A 21,867-nucleotide genomic window follows, 5' to 3' on the forward strand; every position below is an offset into this window, starting at 1 on the left:
AAACACTCTTACCTCAATTAGCTTTCTTTCATAAGCATTTGCCAGTTCTTCGTGGTTTTCTACTTGTTTTTGCTCAGGAATGGCAAACTCACTATCTGTGTTCCAAAGGTTTGGCAATACTGAAAGAAAAAAAACAAAATGCACAGCGCTAATTTAACTCGGGATTTTAAACCCCCCCCCCATCCTTTCTAGAACTTCAGGCACTGTAGGCCCAAAACCACCACTGGACCTCAGAATTGGTTTTCATGAGCCACCAAGCCCGCTGGGCTCACATAACACAGAGACGACTCAGCTCTGTGTCCAAGAAACCGGACACAAACAGGCATGTAAAGCAAAAAGTGAGAAGGAATTAGCGATGGGGATCATTGTGCCCATTCCGTTGGCCAAAGTGCCAGGCAGATTTTGCACCTATCCCCAGGTGTGTCTCACAATTTGTAGTAGATGGTGCTGAACGCTCACAGTGGCTGATCAATTGTATGGGACAGTATTGAACCCTCTGAATTTATGTGCAGCAAGGTTGCCTCGCCATCTTTAAGACGTGCTGGTATGGCATTTATATTCTCATGTACAATCTACAGAATTATAGTAAAGCAAAAACACTGGATATTGCCTTCATAGTTATTGTTCCAAAACATAACAAAGTAAGAAGCCACATACCGAGCACTGACGGGCCATTCTAGGAAACCAATTTTTTAAATAAAAAAAAAAATCAGTGCAGTTTTGAAATTAGTGGCTGAAATGGGTAGTTAAAATCCACACCCTTTTGAAAAATCCAGTCTGCCATCTTGATTCAAAATTGTGTCCAGTTGTATTCAAGCCTAGGTGAAAACATGCTCCTTGATCTCAGAAGCCATAATGTAACATTTGATTGTGGTATCTTAAAAGGTATTCAAATATACACTGTATAGCGAACAAACAACTTTCCAAAGGTAGATAAAGGCCAGGATTCAAGAACTTACTTGGTTAGTTTATAACTAGCTTTTAAAAAAAATGTTCATTTAATCATTATGAGGATATTCCATATTTTAATCAAACTATTATTAAACTGTTGGGAGCATTTTCCACACTCCCCATCTTTTTAACAACACAGGATGTTTTTCTTCTGCTGCAGTAAGTAAGCACATTTAAAATAACCTACAGATCTGTTTCTGGAACTAAATGCCGTAAAATAATCTACAAGTAGTTTACTGAGCACAACTTGTACAGGGATCACTGAGCAGACAAAGTACTTTGGAAAGAAGATGCTGCATAAATCACACACACACACACACACACACACACACACTCCTAAAGAAAGCATTAGAAGAAAGCTATCTAAAGGGCTGTCACATGGAAGATGGAACAAGCTTGTTTTCTCCTCTTCTAGAGGCTAAGACCCAAACCAATGTAGTATGGCAGGCCCTGCCCTATGGACTCCTTGCCAATTGAAGTTGGGCAAGAGCAGGGGTGTAGGAAGGGGGCCGCGCCCCCGCAACTCCCAAGCCTACCCGGAGCCGTCAGGGTAAGGGGGGGAGCTGCACCGCTTTGCCAGTGGCAGTCACCTCTTCCCCCTTTGTTTTGACAGCTCGGGGGAGGCTTGGGAGTCACGGGTGGGTGGCGGCTGAATGTCCGCCATTGGCGGCTCGCTCCACCCCTGTGGGTGGCTCGCTCCGTCCAAGGCTGCGGGGCATGCACGCCACTCCGGGCATCCGAGCAGCTATCCCGCACCTGGGAGGGTACCCTCCTTGCTACGCCCCCCTGGGGAGCGCACCCGCCCTGGGCAGCATGGGCATATGCTGCGCTGCTAGGCAAGAGTCACCCCCCGTTTTCTTTTAGACATCTTTTCCAACAAATGTTGTTACTTTTGTTTTACAATACAGAAAAAGCAGTAACAACAAAGAAGAAACAAAAGAGATCGAACCAATAAAGGGGGAATTTTAATTGTATTGTTCAAACGGGGCTTTGGAACAGTGATTTGTTGCCATTTTAAAATTAATTTATTATTATTTCCTCCAAGGAGCTCAAAGTGGTGTACAGTGGTACCTCAGGTTACAGACACTTCGGGTTACAGACGCTTCAGGTTACAGACTCCGCTAACCCAGAAATAGTACCTCGGGTTAAGAATTTTACCTCAGGATGAGAACAGAAATTGTGCGGTGGCAGCGGGAGGCCCCATTAGCTAAAGTGGTACCTCAGGTTAAGAACAGTTTCCGGTTAAGAACGGACTTCCAGAACAAATTAAGTTCTTAACCTGAGGTACCACTGTACATGGTTCTTTCTCCCCATTTTATCCTCAAAAAACAACCCTTTGAGGTAGGCTAGGCTGAGAGATAAAATGAGAGATGGAAGTGAGGGCTGGAATGGAAGTGAGAGCTGGACCATCAAGAAGGCTGATCGCCGAAGAATTGATGCTTTTGAATTATGGTGCTGGAGGAGACTCTTGAGAGTCCCATGGACTGCAAGAAGATCAAACGTATCCATTCTTAAGGAAATCAGCCCTGAGTGCTCACTGGAAGGACAGATCGTGAAGCTGAGGCTCCAATACTTTGGCCACCTCATGAGAAGAGAAGACTCCCTGGAAAAGACCCTGATGTTGGGAAAGATGGAGGGCGCAAGAAGAAGGGGACGACAGAGGACGAGATGGTTGGACAGTGTTCTCGAAGCTACAAACATGAGTCTGACCAAACTGCGGGAGGCAGTGGAAGACAGAAGTGCCTGGCGTGCTCTGGTCCATGGGGTCACGAAGAGTTGGACATGACTAAACGACTAAACAACAACAACAACAGGCTGAGAGAATGTGGCCAGTCCAAAGTCACTTGCGCACTTTCTGAGTGAGCAGGGAGGGATTCAAACCCTGATCTCCCAGGTCATAGTCCAACATTCTAACCGCTACATTACACTAGCTCTTAATTCTTATCGATGCACCTTTGATGTATTAACTGAAGTTATGCTTGTAGCATTGTGTTTTGACATTGCACGCTGCCCGGTTGTATGCTCCACTAAATATTTAAATCAATAAATCGCAAGAGCAGGAACGTTATTACTTAGGTGGTATTAGAGAGCTCGCAAAAGCTTTAAATGAAATTGCTAAAGAAGGGGGTGCAGGAGCACATTCCTATGGAGAGGGCAAAAAGGCAAGTGGTGGATACATTCGTCGGAGTGCCCAGAGGAGGCTGAGATTTGGGGCTCTTGATCCGCCTCCTCACACACACAGCCTGTTTCTGTGTTGTTCAGAATCAGCTGTCAGCAGCCGAGAAGCCGCAACCCTATACGTGTTTATTCTGGATTTAAGTCCGATTGCGCACCGCAGGAATTAACTTCCAAGTAAACATAACACGGATTATTCCTGTACGTTACGAATCTTGTTTATTTGTGTAGCCAGAGCCATCACACACAAAACGAACCTGCATGTTTGAAGTCTTACTGAGTGAAGTGGCATGAGTCAAAGGAAACATTATGGACAAGGCAAAGTAAGGGGGAATATTGAGAGGCATGTCGGGGAGTGAAAAGGGAACTTTATTATCATCAAAGAATCAGACTCATTATACTTTTTTATTCCAAAACGAACCCTTTCAACCCTTAATCCATTAATGAATATCCAGAGGGGGTCTAGCTTTCCAGTTTTTAAATGACCGGCTTTAACCCTAGAAAGCTATAGGAAAGCTATGGGGAAGGGCCGTAGCTTAGTGGTTGAACATACGCCTTACATGCAGACGGTCCCGGGTTCAATTTCCGGCATCTCCAGGTAAGGGCTAGGTGAGACCCACTGCCTGAAACTCCAGAAAACTGCTTCCAGATAGTGGAGACAATATGGAGCAGGGACAATATGGAGTGAAAAGTTTTCTGACGTGCAAAAGGTGTCAAAATCCTGGTGGAACAAGGGCCATTGGACGTTCCTGGCTCTGCTTCAACTCATGACTTGTGGGCTGCTGCCATTTTCAGCCCTATCAAATAGGACTGTGAGCAAGAAAATGTTTGGGAAGCCCTGAACCATGGCAAGTCTTTACTTCCTTGATTATATTACTTGGTGTTTGTTGGGAGATAGATAGGGATAGAGATAGAGATAGAGATAGAGATAGAGATAGAGATAGAGATAGAGATAGAGATAGAGATAGAGATAGAGATAGAGATAGAGATAGAGATAGAGATAGAGATAGAGATAGAGACACACACACATACACTTTTCATTTGATTAAGCTGTATATTTGGGGAGGGTGGGTGGATTCTCACTGAACTTATCTCATCTCACATTATTTCCAGCAGTCATGAAAGCAAGATGGGATGAAAGCAGATGAGAACACTCCCAGCGACAGTGCTGTTCAATAGCACAGTTCTATTGTGTTTCTGCAAGCTGCCGTGGGGATCCTTCTGGACTAAAAAGCAGAGAGGAAATCAAACGGAATAAAACACAATTAAATAAAAACAAGAAGGGGAAACTTGCCAAAAAATCTCCTGCAGTAAATGGCCAGCAGTCTGAAAAGCCCTTCCAGCTCATTCAGCCGCATATTAAACACCCAGGACAAATGTACCAATAGCAAAAGTACATCAGAACTATATAAGGAGACCCCCAGACCCTGGGCTCAAAGAGGCTGTAAGTCTGTCATAATGCAGCCATTTGTTTGTTTGTTTGTTTGGTTGGTTGGTTGGTTGGTTGTTTTGTTTGCTTGCTTGCTTGCTTGCTTGCTTGCTTGCTTGTTTGCTTCCCACCTTTCCCCCAGAACCAGGTGGATTACAAAAATTAAAACACACAGCGCTAAAACACAGAAAGCTACGAACATATAAAATATAATAGCTAAGAAGTAATTAAAATATAATGGAATTAAAGTGAAGTAAAAACCAAATCATGAGAAGGGAAGCTTCCCTGGAAAAGACCCTGATGTTGGGAAAGATTGAGGGCAGAAGGAGAAGGGGACAACAGAGGATGAGATGGTTGGACAGTGTTCTCGAAGCTACAAACATGAGTCTGACCAAACTGCGGGAGGCAGTGGAAGACAGGAGTGCCTGGTGTGCTCTGGTCCATGGGTTCATGAAGAGTCGGACACGACTAAACAAGAACAACAACAAAAACCCAAATATATCACTGCACAGGTAGTAGATACACAAGAGAGTAAAAACAACAACAACAACAGCACAACACATTTTAAAGGCCTTTCCGTAAACAGCAAAAGTCTATTGGAATAAATCAGGTTTTAACCTGCGGATGGAAGGACAGTATATAGAACAAGACTAAAAAGCAGACTGGGGGAGGGAAAGAGAAATGCCCCCTTTTAAAATCAAATAAACTGAGTGAGAAATGTGGTTGAAAATGCGTAGCAGCAAACGAGCAAAACAGAGAGTTAGATCCAGACGAAGTTAGCTGAACTTGTATCTTATTGAAATTCAATGCAAAGTGTTAGTCATGATTACGTCAAGTCCCATTGATTTCTGATGGGAAGCAAGTCCAACTAACCCAGTCCAGATCCAAGCCATATGGGACGAAGAAACAGACAAATTCATAAAAGGTGAGAGCTGTTGTTTTTTGTGATTATTTAAGCAAACCAGCCTTATCAAAAGGGCCCCTTTGCCACAGACCTTCAGCCAGAGAGTTTGGCGTTTGCCAAGCTCAGCAAGCAGTCAAACTGCTTACAAGCGTCATAGGCAGATACAAAGCAAATGAAGTCGGTGCAGAAGGAGGAAGAGGGGAATCAAAGAGCTTGAATGGAGCCTTTGATCAGAGAACTTCAATCGGCCCAATAAATAAAAGCATTAAGAGCCTGCTGCTGAGTTTGTAACAGCAGGGAATCCCAAATCCCACTGGCCCTCCACTCCTAGTATTCACAGTATAAAATTGTGGTTTTTTCCCTGTCGCCACTCCCCAATCACACAAGAATCCCGTAAGTCCCATATTCTACATGCCCCAACACCAGAGGTTTCTGGAAATAAAGGCATTCAAAGTCTGAGTGGAACACTGGAAATGTAACCCTGCTGCTGAAATGGGAGGTTGTGTGAGTTATTTTTGGTTTTATTTATTTTTGGAGTATTTAAAATATTTGTTTTTTGCTGATTTTGCTTATAGTTTTAACCTTTTTGTAAGCCACTGAGGGGTGTTTTTGCAATCAAGCAGTAGGTATATAGATATAGACTAGCAGGGAGTGCCCAGTACTGGCCAGGTATTTTTAGAAATCAGAAAATACTGTGATTTTTAAATGGATAGTGTGGTGAGTTTGGTGAGTTTGATGGAGTCAATCCAAAGCCAGGTTTCGGTCTGCCATCTTGACTCAAAATGGCAACTTGGCACCCCAATATCAACAAGGACTGCCACTCCCACCTTGGGAATCCTTGCGCTGCGTTTGGCACTGGTGTCTTGAGAGGTGGCCAAACCGATGCCAAAAAAATGAGTGAGGGTCTGGAAGGAAGCAAGAGGGACAGCACTGGACACGTGTTCTGGGAGAGAGTTCAAGGCACGAAGGGAGGAAGGGTGGTGGAGGAGGAGGAGACCTTCATCTAGCCAAGATTTAGGAAAGGGACAGACTTAATTTCAGAACTGAAAGGAAAGGGAGCCAAGGGATATAAGATCGCTTCACAAACAAGACTTCATTTTCTTTTTTCCATTCTGATTCATCACTTGCATTCTGTCTTTTAAAAATGATCGAAAGCATTGGCTATAGAAATGTTGGGTTAGCTTTGCCACGGCAAAGGAGAGGGGAATATTTTTCACCTGAGGGGAAGCAAAGGTGGACAGAAAAACAGATGTGACTCATACAGCAGGTTACATTCTGGTCAAGGATAAGACCTGTGCTTCTACACACACACACACACACACACCTCCAAGCAAGCAAGAGCTCAAGAACGTGATCTAGCCAGGCAAAAGCACTCAAAAAAGCCCCAGGCTTGTGAGAGGTATGGCCTGGAAATTGTCAATGTGGTATGGAGAGTGGATGTAGACGGAGTACTAAGTGCCAAACAGAAAGGCCTGGAGGGGCAGACTCGGTTCTCAAGCCTGAGGCTCACCACTCCTGCTCTAGCAGAAAGTGCTTTAATAAGACAGGGCAATATAGGATTCACCCTTCCTGCTGTAGACAAAGTCTCAGGGGCAGAATGAGGGGTAGGGCAATGGATTAAATGTACAGGGAAGACTGACCCCCCCCCAAATAGCATTTCCTACCCACAAATGGTGGATTCCTCATTTAAGGCAAAACCACTGGACACGACTCAGTGCTATCAGTTCTAAACTCGCTGGGGGAAACAGATCTGGAGGACTTGATGATGATGATGATGATTGTTACAGTGGTACCTCGGGTTACATACGCTTCAGGTTACAAACTCCGCTAACCCAGAAATAGTGCTTCAAGTTAAGAACTTTGTTTCAGGATGAGAACAGAAATAGCACGCTGGCGGCGCAGCGGCAGCAGGAGGCCCCCATTAGCTAAAGTGGTGCTTCAGGTTAAGAACAGTTTCAGGTTAAGAACGGACCGCTGGAACGAATTAAGTACTTAACCCAAGGTACCACTGTATTGTTATATTCCAGGACTCTGTCATGTCCCTTGAACACCAGCTGAACACCAGTTTTATCATCATAAAAGCATGAAAAAATCATTTCAACTAATTAGACAAATGGTAGCAATATTTACACCAGCCTACCTCCAACAAGGGCTACACCAAGGTTAGGTAACTGTTGAGTTTCAGGAAGTGTTGCTTTGGCTAATGGAAATTAAATGGTAACCTCATTTTAAGAGCATGTCAAAACCACTTTGCAATGCAAAGAGAAATGATCAAAAGGTTTCTGTCACTAAGAGGAGCAGCCTGCAATTACTTGGGTGAGCACATTGCTTTGCTTTAAAAAAAAAAGTTGATTTGCTAAAATATTCTCTCAACTGGCCAGAATTCCACTGAAGTTGAACAGGGGTCTTATTTAATAGAGATGGTTCTCAATTGCCCTGTAGATGACACACGTAGCAAAAGATATATCCAATTTGCACTTGGCATGAACTACACTTCGTTGTTGCAAATGCAGGCTGAAAAATAACTTCTATATGTAGTGAAACATTAAGGCAGATGTGTTAATGGCCATGGCTCCCTCTGAATCCTCTGATCCAGGCCACGAACAGGAAACATTCAAGAGTGAGGACATGGACTCAATGTTGGGCAGGGAATGAGACTATGCAGCAGAGCTAGCTTGATGAAGCCCTCCTCTGCTCTCGGAGCTGACAAGGTGAGAGGCCCAAGCCCTTCCCATCCCTTGGAGGATGAGAGGGAAATCTTAGGTGCAGCCATCTGTGACATACTGGGAGAGACTGGGGGAAGAGGAGGTGCACCCAGCAAGAACTCCCAGAGAGATGTGGTGCATCCAGAGAGAAGGGGAGAATATTTCCTTCCACTCCCCAGATAAGTGCCTGTCTTCAGGTCAGGATTTGCTGAAGGGACACAACTTCTTGTGAGTAGCTGAGCCTTCTCTGCTCCTGCTTAAATACTTGGTTAGAAGGCAGGGAAACTTGTTAGATCAACTGTCCGGTCTTGGAACTCTTGCTACCAATCCTGGACTAGGGCTGGGCAATTTATCGATATATCATCCAAAACCCGTTTGAAGTCCATATTGGTTTCATAATGTTTGACTTAGCAATATATCATGAATCAGGGTGTGTGTGTGTGTGTGCATCCACACTATGCAAAAATCATGATGCGGAGAAAACCATGAAGCCAGCCAATGCCTCTACTTAGCTCCATCCTTATTTCAGACACTGTGGTATATCAGTATACAGTGGTACCTCGGGTTACATACGTTTCAGGTTACAGACTTCGCTAACCCAGAAATAGTACCTTGGGTTAAGAACTTTGCTTCAGGATGAGAACAGAAATCGTGCTACGGCGGCGTGGCGGCAGCTGGAGGCCCCATTAGCCAAAGTGGTGCTTCAGGTTAAGAACAGTTTCAGGTTAAGTCACAAAATCAATGGATAAGTCACAAAATCAAAATGTTACAAAAGACGGCAGACTGCCAAAGACCTTTTTTGAAATGGCTGACAATATGGACTGGATTGACATTTGGAGAACTAAGAACCCCCTGGGAAGAGAGGGAACATTCTTCTCTGAAGCCCAACTGACTTGGACAAGAATCGACCAAATATGGATATCTAGAGGTCTGGCACCCAAGGTCAGAAAAGTGGAAATCTGCCCAAAGACCTGCTCCGACCATAATGCGCTGAAGATGGATATGACATTTTTGCCAACCGGCTCCTTTAGATGGAAGATGAATGATAGCTTGTTTAGAGATCAGGAGATTGTTAAGAAGGCCCAAAAAACTCTAAAGGATTATTTTGAAATAAATATGAACACTACGGTGGAAAAAAGAACTATCTGGGACGCAAGCAAAGCTGTGATGAGGGGGTTCTTGATACAACAGAACACTGTAAAGAAAAGAACACAAAATGAAAGGAAGGATAAGATTTTGCAGAAAATCAAAGAATTGGAGAAGAAATTAAGATCAAATCCGAAGTCACAGCCGATTCTGAGAGAAATTAAACTGTATCAAGCTCAATATTCCAAATTGATAAACCAAGAAATAGAATGGAAGATTAAATTAATGAAACAAAAAACTTTTGAATCGGCAAACAAATGTGGGAAACTGCTAGCCTGGCAGTTGAAGAAGAGACAGAAACTAAATACAGTTACAAACCTAGAAATTGAAGGAAGAAATATCCAGAACCCCATGGAAATTAGAAAGTGCTTCCAGAGATACTTTAAAAAATTATACACTCAAGGGCCGCAAGATGAGGTTGAGATTAAACAATTTTTGGAAAGAAATGGACTAACAAAGTTGTCACAAAAAAACAGATTAATCCTGAACAACAAAATAACACAGCAAGAGATTGAACAAGCTATCCAGAACATGCAATTGGGCAAATCTCCAGGGCCAGACGGTCTGACCTCCAAGTATTATAAGACATTAAAAGACTATCTGATCCAACCATTGATGGAGGTCTGTAATGAAATTATGGAAGGGAAGAAGGCGCCGGAATCGTGGAAGGAAGCTTTTATCACATTGATACCAAAATCTGAAGCTGAAAAGACACAACTTAAAAAGTATCGTCCCATCTCCCTTCTGAATGTGGATTACAAAATATTTGCAGACATTTTGGCAAGTAGATTTAAAAGAGTTCTTAATGAAGTAATTCATAAAGACCAGGCAGGCTTTCTCCCAGGCAGACACATGTTTGCAAATACTAGGAACATTATTGACGTTTTGGAACTTTTGCAAACAGATATAAATACAAAAGCAGTGTTAATTTTTATAGACGCGGAGAAGGCCTTTGACAATATTTCTTGGAAATTTATGAAGGGAAATTTGAATGAAATGGGAGTGGGACGGGGGTTTGAGAATGGGATTGACGCAATATATTCAGAACAAAAGGCTAAACTAATAGTTAACAATGTGGTCACAGAAGAGTTCAAAATTGAAAAAGGAACACGACAAGGCTGCCCGATTTCCCCTTTGTTATTTATTTCGGTTCTGGAGGTGCTCTTGAACTTGATCAGAGGGGACCGGTTGGTGGAAGGGATTCAGGTCGGAGCGAAACAATACAAATTGAAAGCTTTTGCAGATGACCTAGTTTTGACTCTGCAGGAGCCAGAATCTAGTACGAAAAGAGTATTACAACTGATACAGGATTTTGGTCGGGTGGCAGGATTTAAATTAAATAAACAGAAAACTAAAGTGTTGGGAAAAAACTTGACAGATATAGAGTCGGAAAGGTTTCAGAGAGAAACAGAACTAACTATGGTTAAAAAAGTAAAATACCTAGGGGTAAACATAACAGCAAAAAACCTGAGTCTATTTAAGGATAATTATGAAAAATGTTGGTCTGAAATTAAGAGAGACTTGGATAGTTGGACAAAATTGAAGCTTTCTTTGTTAGGCCGAATTGCTGCTATCAAGATGAATGTATTGCCAAAAATGTTGTTTTTGTTTCAAACATTACAGATCGTGGACAAAACGGAGTGCTTCCGGAAGTGGCAGAAAGATATATCCAGATTTGTCTGGCAGGGCAAAAAGCCCAGAATTAAGTTTAAGATATTAACAGATGCGAAAGAAAGAGGGGGCTTTGCCCTGCCAGACTTAAAGTTGTACTATGAAGCCGCAGCTTTTTGCTGGCTAAAAGACTGGCTACTTCTCGAAGACACTGACGTGTTGGACTTGGAAGGTTTTAACAATGCTTTTGGTTGGCATGCATACCTATGGTATGACAAAGTTAAGATCAATAAGGCCTTTAAGAACCATATTGTCAGGAAAGCAGTGTTTAATGTCTGGACAAAATACAAAGACTTACTGGAAAATAAAACTCCAAGGTGGCTCTCACCTCTGGAGGCTAAGGCCCTAAAAAGACCCAATATGGAGGCTAAATGGCCAAAATATTGGGAAATATTAGAAAAAGATGGAGACAATTGGAAATTGCAGAGTTTAGAGAAAATGAAGGATAAGGTGCGAGACTGGTTACATTATGCTCAGATTAAAGAAGTTTTAAAAAATGATAAAAAGTTAGGGTTCCAGGTGGAGAAATCGAAGTTAGAAACTGAATTGTTAGAACCAAAGACTAAGGTATTATCTAGAATGTATAACTTGCTGTTAAAATGGAATACACAAGACGAAATGGTTAAATCGGTTATGATAAAATGGGCACAGGACATTGGGCATAACATTATGTTTGAGGACTGGGAAAGGTTGTGGACCACTGGGCTGAACTTCACCGCATGTAATGCTCTGAAGGAAAATGTAATGAAAATGATATATAGATGGTACATGACCCCAGTTAAACTTGCCAAAATATACCATTCGTCTGATAATAAATGTTGGAAATGTAAAGAAAACGAAGGAACATTCTTTCACCTCTGGTGGACATGCCCTAAGGTGAAGGTCTTCTGGGAAATGATATATAATGAGCTGAAAAAGGTATTTAAGTATACCTTCACTAAGAAACCAGAGGCCTTCCTTCTGGGTATTGTCGGCCAGAAGGTGTTAAGGAAGGACCGAACATTCTTTATGTATGCAACAACGGCAGCAAGGATACTCATCGCAAAAAACTGGAAAACTCAAGATCTACCCACACTGGAAGAGTGGCAGATGCAACTGATGGACTATATGCAACTGGCCGAGATGACAGGCAGAATCCGTAACCTGGGAGAAGAGAAGATGGAGGAAGACTGGGAGAAATTCAAGAAGTATCTACAAAAACATTGTAATTTGGTTGAATGCTAAGAAGGATGCTAGATTATAAAAAACTGGCCACCACTAAATTAGATCTGAAATTTGATGATAAGTGAGACTAAAGAAAATATAAAATTTTTTGGAAGAAGTGCTAGATTATATTTGAATGAGTGGACATGAGATTGTAAACAAGTTGATAATTTGTTTGGAAAAAACTTTTAACGATGTAAATGGGAGCGGGAGACGTGAGGAAGTCCAAAGAAGTGATGAAATTATGTCTGTGATAGAAGTAAGACTGTTTATTATTTGTGCATTTATATTTAAAAACTTTAATAAATATTTATAAAAAAAAAAAAAGAACAGTTTCAGGTTAAGAACGGACCTCCAGAACGAATTAAGTACTTAACCCAAGGTACCACTGTATCACGATGTTCAGCTGGTGATATATCATGATGTTGAAAACCAGGTGTCGGCCAGCCCTATCCTGGACTGCTGAACCTTGTTTTTGTCTCTTGAACTGGTTATGCTGTTGCCACTGCTTTGCTTTGTTAGAGCACCAGGACTAGGTACTGCTCTTTCCTAGCCACTAAGTCTGTACCATTGATCTGCTACAATGAAAGTTTGCTTCTTACTTCCAAATAAGCACCACTGTGGTTGGGTTTTGGACAGGAGCTGGGATATTTGTTCACAGCTAACTCAAAAATAATAATAGTACTGGACTGGACTGCAAATATCTGGGAATGCTGCTGTTCAAGCCACGGCTCAAGGTAAGAAGTGCTTTTTTAAACTGTGCTAAAGTGGATCTGACAAGCATTTAAACAGCTGGAGGAAACAGGTGGCCTGTCAGTCTTGCGGCTCGGGCAGTTGCACTATTTGTGGAACGAGCTCGTGCTTGGCTCAAAGTGCTCCATGTCGCACTGCCAACAACCATCTTGGCTCAATTTTGCGTTATCCCAGCAATGAAGAAATGAGCAATCAAGGACAATTAGGAATTACCTGCCTTGATGGCATCGCTCAGTCGCTGCTAGGAACGATTAGCGCAAAGTGGATCAAGCGCCAGCCTTTTCACCTCCTCCTTTGTAACAGTTATCCCAATAGGCAAATTGTTGACTATTAAGCTGATAAGGTAAGAACTTTCAACTTAAGGTACGCATAAGTACTCCTGGTTGGTAGCAGAATGCTGTATCTGGGAGACTAAGACAATGCACTAGTCCTCCTGTCTTTTTAATAAATAATAAAAAAGAACTATTGAGCAAATATAGAAAGAAAACTACAATAAAATGAAAACTACTTTTTTTTTTTTACTTCTTTTGCAAAAGCAGATTCTAGCCACAATAAAGTGAATAAAGTGTATCTCTGCCATCACTAACCTAGGAAGCGAATTTTCTCTCTGATAGCAAAGGAATCATCTTTGGATGTGTGTCCTGTGATGGACAATCAACAAGAGATTTGTGGTTGTGTTTCCACAGGCAGCAAACCTCACCTCATCGCGAGTATTCACTTCTTCAGATACTGTCCCCATACAGGTGAGACCTTGGGATTGTGGTGTCAACCATTGTGGGCTGCCCAGATGGCACTGCCCCACAACACGGCCTTTTCAGTGGCAGTTCCCCATTTATGGAATGGCCTCCCTGGCGAGGTGTATCCATTTTCCTCATTACTGATTCCTTTAGGAGGAATCTGAAAACAACTAGACTTTTTATTTTTGGCTGTAGCCTTTTCCAGCATCTTCTTCCTTTGGCTAAAAGGGACTACACCCCACCAGTACAGGTTATTCTCCAGCTGAGCACAGGTATAAAGAGTGCAGCAATGCAGGGAAACTATATGGTCTCCTTGAAGTTCAGAGTACGTCTGTGCCGTATGTTCTAGTTTAGAACTGGTTTAGAACTCAAGGTTTCATCTACCCAGGTAGCTACCTTATTGTTTTCTGTGGCAACAGTTGCTCTGATGCTGTTTGCAGAAAGGAGGATGATCTTCTCATTGGTTAATCCCAGGTACACGGCAGGTGGGTGATGTATTATAATAATAATAATAATAATTTATTATTTATACCCCGCCCATCTGGCTGAGTTTCCCCATTTGGCTGAGTTTATAGAAGGATTCTGTGCATTTCTGTAAGGTTCAGATTCACTCCATTTCCACTGATACAGCTCCCCTTTACTGCTCACTGCCACAAGCTCAGAATACAAGGCACCAATAGAAATAAATTTCATCCCATCCTTATCCAGCCACCACTGCAAGTCCTCTCCTAAAGAGGAGGTCTCAAAACATATACCGTCATGTGTGTATTCTCCTAAAGCATGTTGTAATGGTTGTAAGGGGGTTACTTGTGCGTAAGTTGCCTTCAGTTTTAGTTATATTGCCTGGCCAACCATGCTTTGGCTGACAGCTCACACTCTGTGACCGGTCAGTCACTTGCAGAATCCGTCAGTGGGCGTTTCTTGAACCTCTTCCAGCATAAGAGCTGTTTGACGCCTAGTCTCCTCCTACTTTCCCTGCACGGAACTCGTCTGCGCAAGTACGGGGAAGGTAGGGGCGTGTCAGCGCTCTCTCCACTAGTCTCTGGTGAAGGGTCTTGGAGAGCTGTCTCCACTTCCACCATCTCCCTCTCTTCTCTACTGGTGTTACGCTGAATTCCTTCCCCCCTGCTGGTCCCCTCTCCGGCATCGCTCTGGAGCCCTGCCTCCGCCTCTCGCTCTGATGTCAGTTCCCTGACATGTGTGTACTTCCAAATAAGGTGTATTCTTCTTGTCAAGGTTTGGCTCCCCTTCTTTGCTTGTAGAGCCTCTTTCATTATCAAACGAGGCTCCCTCAAGCCACCTTCTTTCATACAAACATAAAACAGACTCACATTCACACAACAGCTCAGAGTCTCTCTCTAAGGGAAGAAAGAGAACTCGGGACAAGCTTAGCCTGGAAAGTAATGAGCGCCGAAAGGATGAATAACCAAAGTAATATCTTCTGAAAACATAGCATCAGCATCAATAACGACACTTGGGTGAGCAGAATATATGTCAGCATCCAGAAGAGACATAAGATCCTCTCCATGAAGGTAAGATTCACTTGCCGTGTCGTCACCATCATCCCCATCTTCATCATCACGGCTCAGCAAGTTGTTGACTGCAAGATTTACATCAAGATTTGTCCGCTGAAGCTCTCTTATAATTACACTCCTAGATTTTCCTTGTAAAACAACTTGTGCCTGTGAAATGAGTTCTTCTGCAGTAACAGATGCTGGAATCATTGGCTGGGGCTGACTACCCAAGAGCCAAGATCCTCTATCACGTCCTGTTCAAATAACTCGTGTTTGCTTCCTGGAATCTCTAGCTCCAGCTGATGATCTACCAGAGGATCCTTCTTTACTTCCTCCAACACCAGAGCTCCAGCAACTCCCAAGGGTGTTGCCTGCCAGTCTGCCCAGAGTTTCAGAATCCAAAAACATCCCTGCTTATCCAGGCATTTGATGGCTGAAAGGCACTGTTTCTGGCAAAGCTGAGATGGCTGGAAGAGGAAATGCTTTTGGAATGCTGTTGGGTTTTTTTTAATGCTTTAGTATGGATGTGCCTGCAGCCCTGTGCAACTTCAAGGAGCAAGGGCAGGATATACTGTATTTTTCCATGTATAAGACTAGGTTCCCCCCCCCCTAAAAAATAATGTCAAAAAATAAGGGGCATCTTATACTCTGGGTCATCTCCCCCCATTTTCTTAAATCTAAGTTCCCCAAAATAGGAGGTGTCTTATACATGTCTTATAAAGTATTTGGGCATTTCCAGATGTTCCTTTCTGACGGGTATCTGTCACTCCAAATTATACCAGGCAGTTGCGCAACTAGGTTTGGTTTCAATCTTATGGAAAAATAGCATTTCTAGGGAAATGTGAGCTTTCTCCAAAATTCAGCACCATCCAGGTCAAGGCTTAGGTGATGCAAATCAGTCGCTTCAGAAAACCCCAACCGGGAAGGAACGTTGCTTGCATTCAGGGAGACTTCCAAGTAAACTTGTTTAACACCCGACTGTTGAGCGCTAAAGCATGCGCTCGTCTCCCATTGCTCGTCAAAGGACTTGGGCACACCTAACTTCCAATGAAGCAATTGCTCAATACCATTCTAGAACATAAAGAGTTTAAAAGCATATTTGCAAAGGAAGAAGGGTGGTAAATTAGGAGGGTTATTTGTAAAGAGACGTTCAAGTCAGCTGTACCATACAGAGGATAAACAGCAACATAAAATCACTGCTGTCCAAAAGCAGCAATGGACTAATATTTCCCATAAGGAAAACAACATAATAAAACCATGTAAGCTGGTGCCAACTCAGATCGGCTGTGCTGACCCAGCAGCTGGAGAGGTCCTCAGAGGAAAGAAGTCAAAAACTCTTAAGGCAATGTGGTAGACTACTGATAAAATGTCTGGCAACAACAGCGAAACAACACAAATATCACCGTGTACACTGTGATAAGCCACTTGCCTCAGTGTTATAAAATCCTGTACCATTATTTTGAGGAGGAAAGAGCAAGAGACGCACAGGCTGCACTCACCAACCTCCCAAATCCAAGGGTTTGCAATAAAATTACTGCTTTAAAAATTAATCCTTCCCTTCCAGCGTTAAGAGAAGTACATGGAAAACATCACTCGATAATTAACCTGCTGCTTGCATTATTACCCAACCGCTCCTCCAAGACTTCAAACCACACCGGCTCTCAGATTTTAAGAACATTTCGTTATCTCTGCTTAGCCTCTGGCAAAAGGCAGGAGTTCAATTAAATAAATATATGGCATGCCAGAAGAAGTGTCCCGTGGTTATACATGTTGCTCATGCACAAAATGCAAACACAACCTTCCCAAGGAATTTTGTGTGTGAAAGGGTAATAAATCAGGGCAGAGGACATGTTACTGTAGTCAGTGTTGTGAACAGAGGACAACTTTTCCATCCAGAAGGTCCCCGGTTCAATTTTTGGAATCTCCATTTAAAACAATCAGGTAGCAGGTGGATGGGAGAGGTCTCCATCTATGTTCCCTGCTTGTTGAGGAACCTTAGGGCTATATGGACAAAAAGTCAGACCTGATAGAAGATGGCTTGCTAACTAGACAGGGATATATTCAAAGCAGCCCTAAGGCGAGTGTTCCATAGAATCATAGAATCATAGAGTTGGAAGAGACCACAAGGGCCATCGAGTCCAACCCCCTGCCAAGCAGGAAACACCATTAGAGCACTCCTGACATATGGTTGTCAAGCCTCTGCTTAAAGACCTCCAAAGAAGGAGACTCCACCACACTCCTTGGCAGCAAATTCCACTGTCGAACAGCTCTTACTGTCAGGAAGTTCTTCCTAATGTTTAGGTGGAATCTTTTTTCTTGTAGTTTGGAACCATTGCTCCGTGTCCGCTTCTCTGGAGCAGCAGAAAACAACCTTTCTCCCTCCTCTATGTGACATCCTTTTATATATTTGAACATGGCTATCATATCACCCCTTAACCTCCTCTTCTCCAGGCTAAACATGCCCAGCTCCCTTAGCCGTTTCTCATAAGGCATCGTTTCCAGGCCTTTGACCATTTTGGTTGCCCTCCTCTGGACACGTTCCAGTTTGTCAGTGTCCTTCTTGAACTGTGGTGCCCAGAACTGGACACAGTACTCCAGGTGAGGTCTGACCAGAGCAGAATACAGTGGCACTATTACTTCCCTTGATCTAGATGCTATACTCCTATTGTTCCATCAGTGCAAGGTTCTTTGCCTGCCCAACAAGACATTCTCTTCTGGAGGTTCCAGACCAGATTTGGGGATCTGCTTGCACAATTGTTTAGCTGAATAGCATCAATGGGTTTGTCAGCTAATTAACTGGTGTGATTGGTCAGCTAAAGATTTTTTAAAAAAAAACTCAAGACAAAACTTTGTCCAACCCAAGCAGATTGGTGAAGCTGGCAATAACCAAATAAACCAATTACAGATAGGTAGCTGTGTTGGTCTGCCATAGTCAAAACAAAACAAATTCCTTCCAGTAGCACCTTAAAGACCAACTAAGTCAGTTCTTGGTATGAGCTTTCGTGTGCATGCACACTTCTTCAGATACACAGAAAGCTCATACCAAGAACTGACTTAGTTGGTCTTTAAGGTGCTACTGGAAGGAATTTGTTTTGTTTTGACTATGGCAGACCAACACGGCTACCTATCTGTAACTGGAACTATGGAAGGCACCACATTGAGCCGCATGAAATGGAAGTCCATCAACCTCACCAAGAAACTTGCACAGGTACAGACTGATATCTTCTTTCTTACTAAATGCAAGAATCTGGACATTATACCCAAGGGTCTTAGAATTAAGAACCCTCTACAATCCACGTATCCCACTGAATATGCAAGAAAACTATGCAACACTTTCTCTGTGTATCTGAAGAAGTGTGCATGCACACGAAAGCTCATACCAAGAACTGACTTAGTTGGTCTTTAAGGTGCTACTGGAAGGAATTTGTTTTGTTTCAAATAAACCAAGACTTGGGACGCTACAACTATGCAGTCGGGAGAGATGCAGCAGCTGCCTTGTTCTCTGACATCTTTCCGCAGGGCCTACAAGATGGAGAGCTGCTCTGCCAGGCCTGACCCCCTTCTTTCTATGGGACCCTGCATGTAAGTGGCCTCTTTGGCTATTTCTATTGGCCCACATGGGACCAGCATAAGTGGCCGGGCCTGGTGAAGTTTTAATTCCTTACCCCTACGGTTATCATTCGTGGGTTCCCACTTAATTTTATTGTGATTTTAAATGTGATTCAAATTGTATTTTAAACTAATCTTTTGATTTTGTGTTTTTAATGTATTGTATATATTTGGTGTTAGCCGCCCTGAGCCCAGCCTCAGTCGGGGAGGGCGGGGTATAAATAAAATTGCTTCTTCTTCTTTTTCTGTAAGGTTGGTTAAGATAGCTGTTTCCTTTCTACTTCAAGTGGTTGTTTCGTCTTTCATGGTGAAACTGACAACCACCTTCCTCCTGACAAAAGGAACTAGAGGCCTCAGGGCTACAGACATGAGAGCTACTGGCACAGCAGTTGCTGTGTTGGACTAGCAGTTGGGAGTAAAGGATTCAAATCTCTACCTGGCCATGAAGCTCCTAGGGCAACCTTGGAACAGTCACCATCTCTCTCAGCCTAACCCACCTCACAGGGTTGTCGCAAGGGACAAAAGGGGAAGGGGGAGAAAAATGTATGCCACCTTGAGCTCCTCAAAGTAAAGGTGGGAATATAATATTTCAATTTAGAAGTCTTGCTTACGCCTCCAGCAAACAAATGTCTCTGAAACATCCAGGGTTTGTTCCCCAGTTTCCCAATTAATAGTAGTATCAAGGATTAGCATCCCGTATGGCCAAGCATTGAACCTAGCCCAACTAGAAACACGTTTCATCTAGATCTCAGGTTGATGCTCTCTCTCCTTTTCCAGCAAAGTTTTTTAAAAACAAGTATTTGCCACCAAACGTATCTTTCCTTGTAATGTGAAAATCCAAATCCCAATAATCTGATTTATTCTGAGCCATTCCCTGCAATTACATTAAATCCTAAAATGCACAATGTTCTAAGGTCTATTTATCAGGACCTTTTCTTTGGACAACGCAAGAAGGTAAAGAAGATTACTCACAACTAACATATTAATTATGATGGAGCAGGGCTGAAATTGAAAATCTCTGTGAGCCACACAATTCTAGTATCCCTGATGAATACAGCTTTCGCCAGAATGTCAGGGAAATGGCTCCTGGCAAATTTCCAAGTGTAAAAAAGACTGAATTCCATTGCCCCATCTGTCCATACCCAAGTTACTTCAAAAGATAAATTTAAGAACTAAACTAATATGATATTTTAGACATAGAAGATCTCATCTCCAGCAATAAAATGGAATGAAATTAGTGGGTCAATTTTTTGTTTATTCCAGCGTTCCTCGTCATTTGCAACAACAAAAAGAAAGAGGTTTTTAAGACAAAGCACTACCAGCATCTGACACATCAGCATAAATTAAGGGCAAAGAGACCCTGAAATTTCCCGTGCTATGTGTATAAGACGCCCCCATGTATAAGACGCCCCCTGTTTTGGGGGACTCCAAATTAAGAAAACACCCCCTCAACACTACCTGTGTATAAGACGAGCCCCAATTTTAAACCTATTTTTTTGGTAAAAAAACACCTAGTCTTATACATAGAGAAATGTGGTAATTACCCTTTTCGTTGGACTCAACAGTTTTCACACAGCTGATAGTGGTACAACTACAAAACATTCCTTAGCCCTATGTTCTGGAGGGTATTTTGAAAGGGGAAGGGGGGAAAACAGAGCTTTAAATTAACTATTTTGTTCCCGACAGTGCTCATTCCCTCGGCCTGAAAAGCGAGATGAGCACCACACCCCATAGTCGCCTTTGACTGGACTTAACCCTCCAGGGGCCCTTTACCTTTTCTTTAATTTTTAACCATCTTAATGTTTTGAAGCAAAAAGAGGGAGTGAGGGAGGGACAGACAGACAGACAGACAGACAGAGGGAGAATTGAGGGACCCTCTAATGCAGGGTTTCCCAAACTTGGGTCTCCAGCTGTTTTTGGACTACAACTGCCATAATCCGTAGCTAGCAGTACCAGTGGTCAAGGATGATGGGAATTGTAGTCCGAAAACAGCTGGAGACCCAAGTTTGGGACCTCTGCTCTAATGCTCGCTTACAAAAAGTAGAGCAGAATACTGGCAAAGACCTTAACAGGTCTGTACACTAGTTGCTGAAAACCATAGAAAGGTAGAGTGTTGTTGTGCTTAGGTTTCGCTTGTGCGCTTTCCACAGACATCTTCGTCACTGTGAGAACAGGATGCTGGACTAGGTTGGCACTTAGTCTGATCCAGCAGGAAAGTATTCTTTCGCAATCCCATCTCCTTGGCACACATCTATCTGCTTCTATAAAACTGAAAAGTATCACTCTCCGTTTAAAAACACACACACACACACACTTTGGAGTTGCCTGCGTATGACTTGAGAATTATACTTTGATTCCTTAAGCCTGGCACTTTCACAGTTTAAAGAAGCTGTATCCTCTGTGTTCAAAGGAAGGGAATCTCTAAGTATTTGATATTCAGGTTATGTATATTCATAAGAAATGCTTATAATGGATTAAATAGGCATAGCTAAACAATTAAACTGAAAATTTAAAATGTAATTGCGGTCTTAGAAAGTTTTCCGTCCACGTGCTGCAGAACCACTTTAATTCAGCAATGAACTCATTCTTTGAACATACATTGTGGGGGGTTTTTTATTACCAAATAAATTAAAAAGGCTTCAAGTGAAGATAACTGTTAGCTTTATTATGATGATTTGACATCCACCAAATGATATTAGTTCTGAGCTGTTGTGCCTAAAGGAATTATTAAGTCTCTTAAATAAAATAAAAAAGTCATTTGAGTGACACCTAAGTAAAATTGAATAAATCTCTTGGTTTGTTTTTATTTAGGTCAAAGATGAACTGCGGTGCGGCAGCTAGCTAGCATGGTGGGCTCAGATGTGGGAACTGGAGGCTCAAATCCCTGCTTAGCTCTGAAACCCGAACATCCCTCTATTTACCTAAAAAATGTTTTGTGAACCTTTATTTGAGCAGCTGCAAAAGCTTGAAGCCTTTAATGCCAGTACCAGGGGGGGTCTTATAGTCTTTGTTTATTTGTGTATTTATTATTTCAGTTTGTATGTCTCTTTCCCACATAATTGTGCCCACA

General features: G+C 42.5%; 1 protein-coding gene across 6 annotated transcripts in view; it reads right to left on the reverse strand.

Annotated features, from left to right (window-relative positions):
- Nucleotides 1-21,867, reverse strand: part of SNX29 (sorting nexin 29) — a 226,228-nt gene that overhangs the window by 143,961 nt on the left and 60,400 nt on the right. For all 6 annotated transcript variants that reach the window (XM_081839688.1, XM_081839690.1, XM_081839691.1 and 3 more), the window contains one exon: nt 13-119. In XM_081839688.1, coding sequence (XP_081695814.1) covers nt 13-119 — 107 coding nt within the window. The remainder of the gene's footprint in view (nt 1-12; nt 120-21,867) is intronic.

This window comes from Podarcis erhardii (genome assembly GCF_964252035.2).
Source record: "Podarcis erhardii genome assembly, chromosome: 14".
NCBI classification, from domain to species: domain Eukaryota; kingdom Metazoa; phylum Chordata; class Lepidosauria; order Squamata; family Lacertidae; genus Podarcis; species Podarcis erhardii.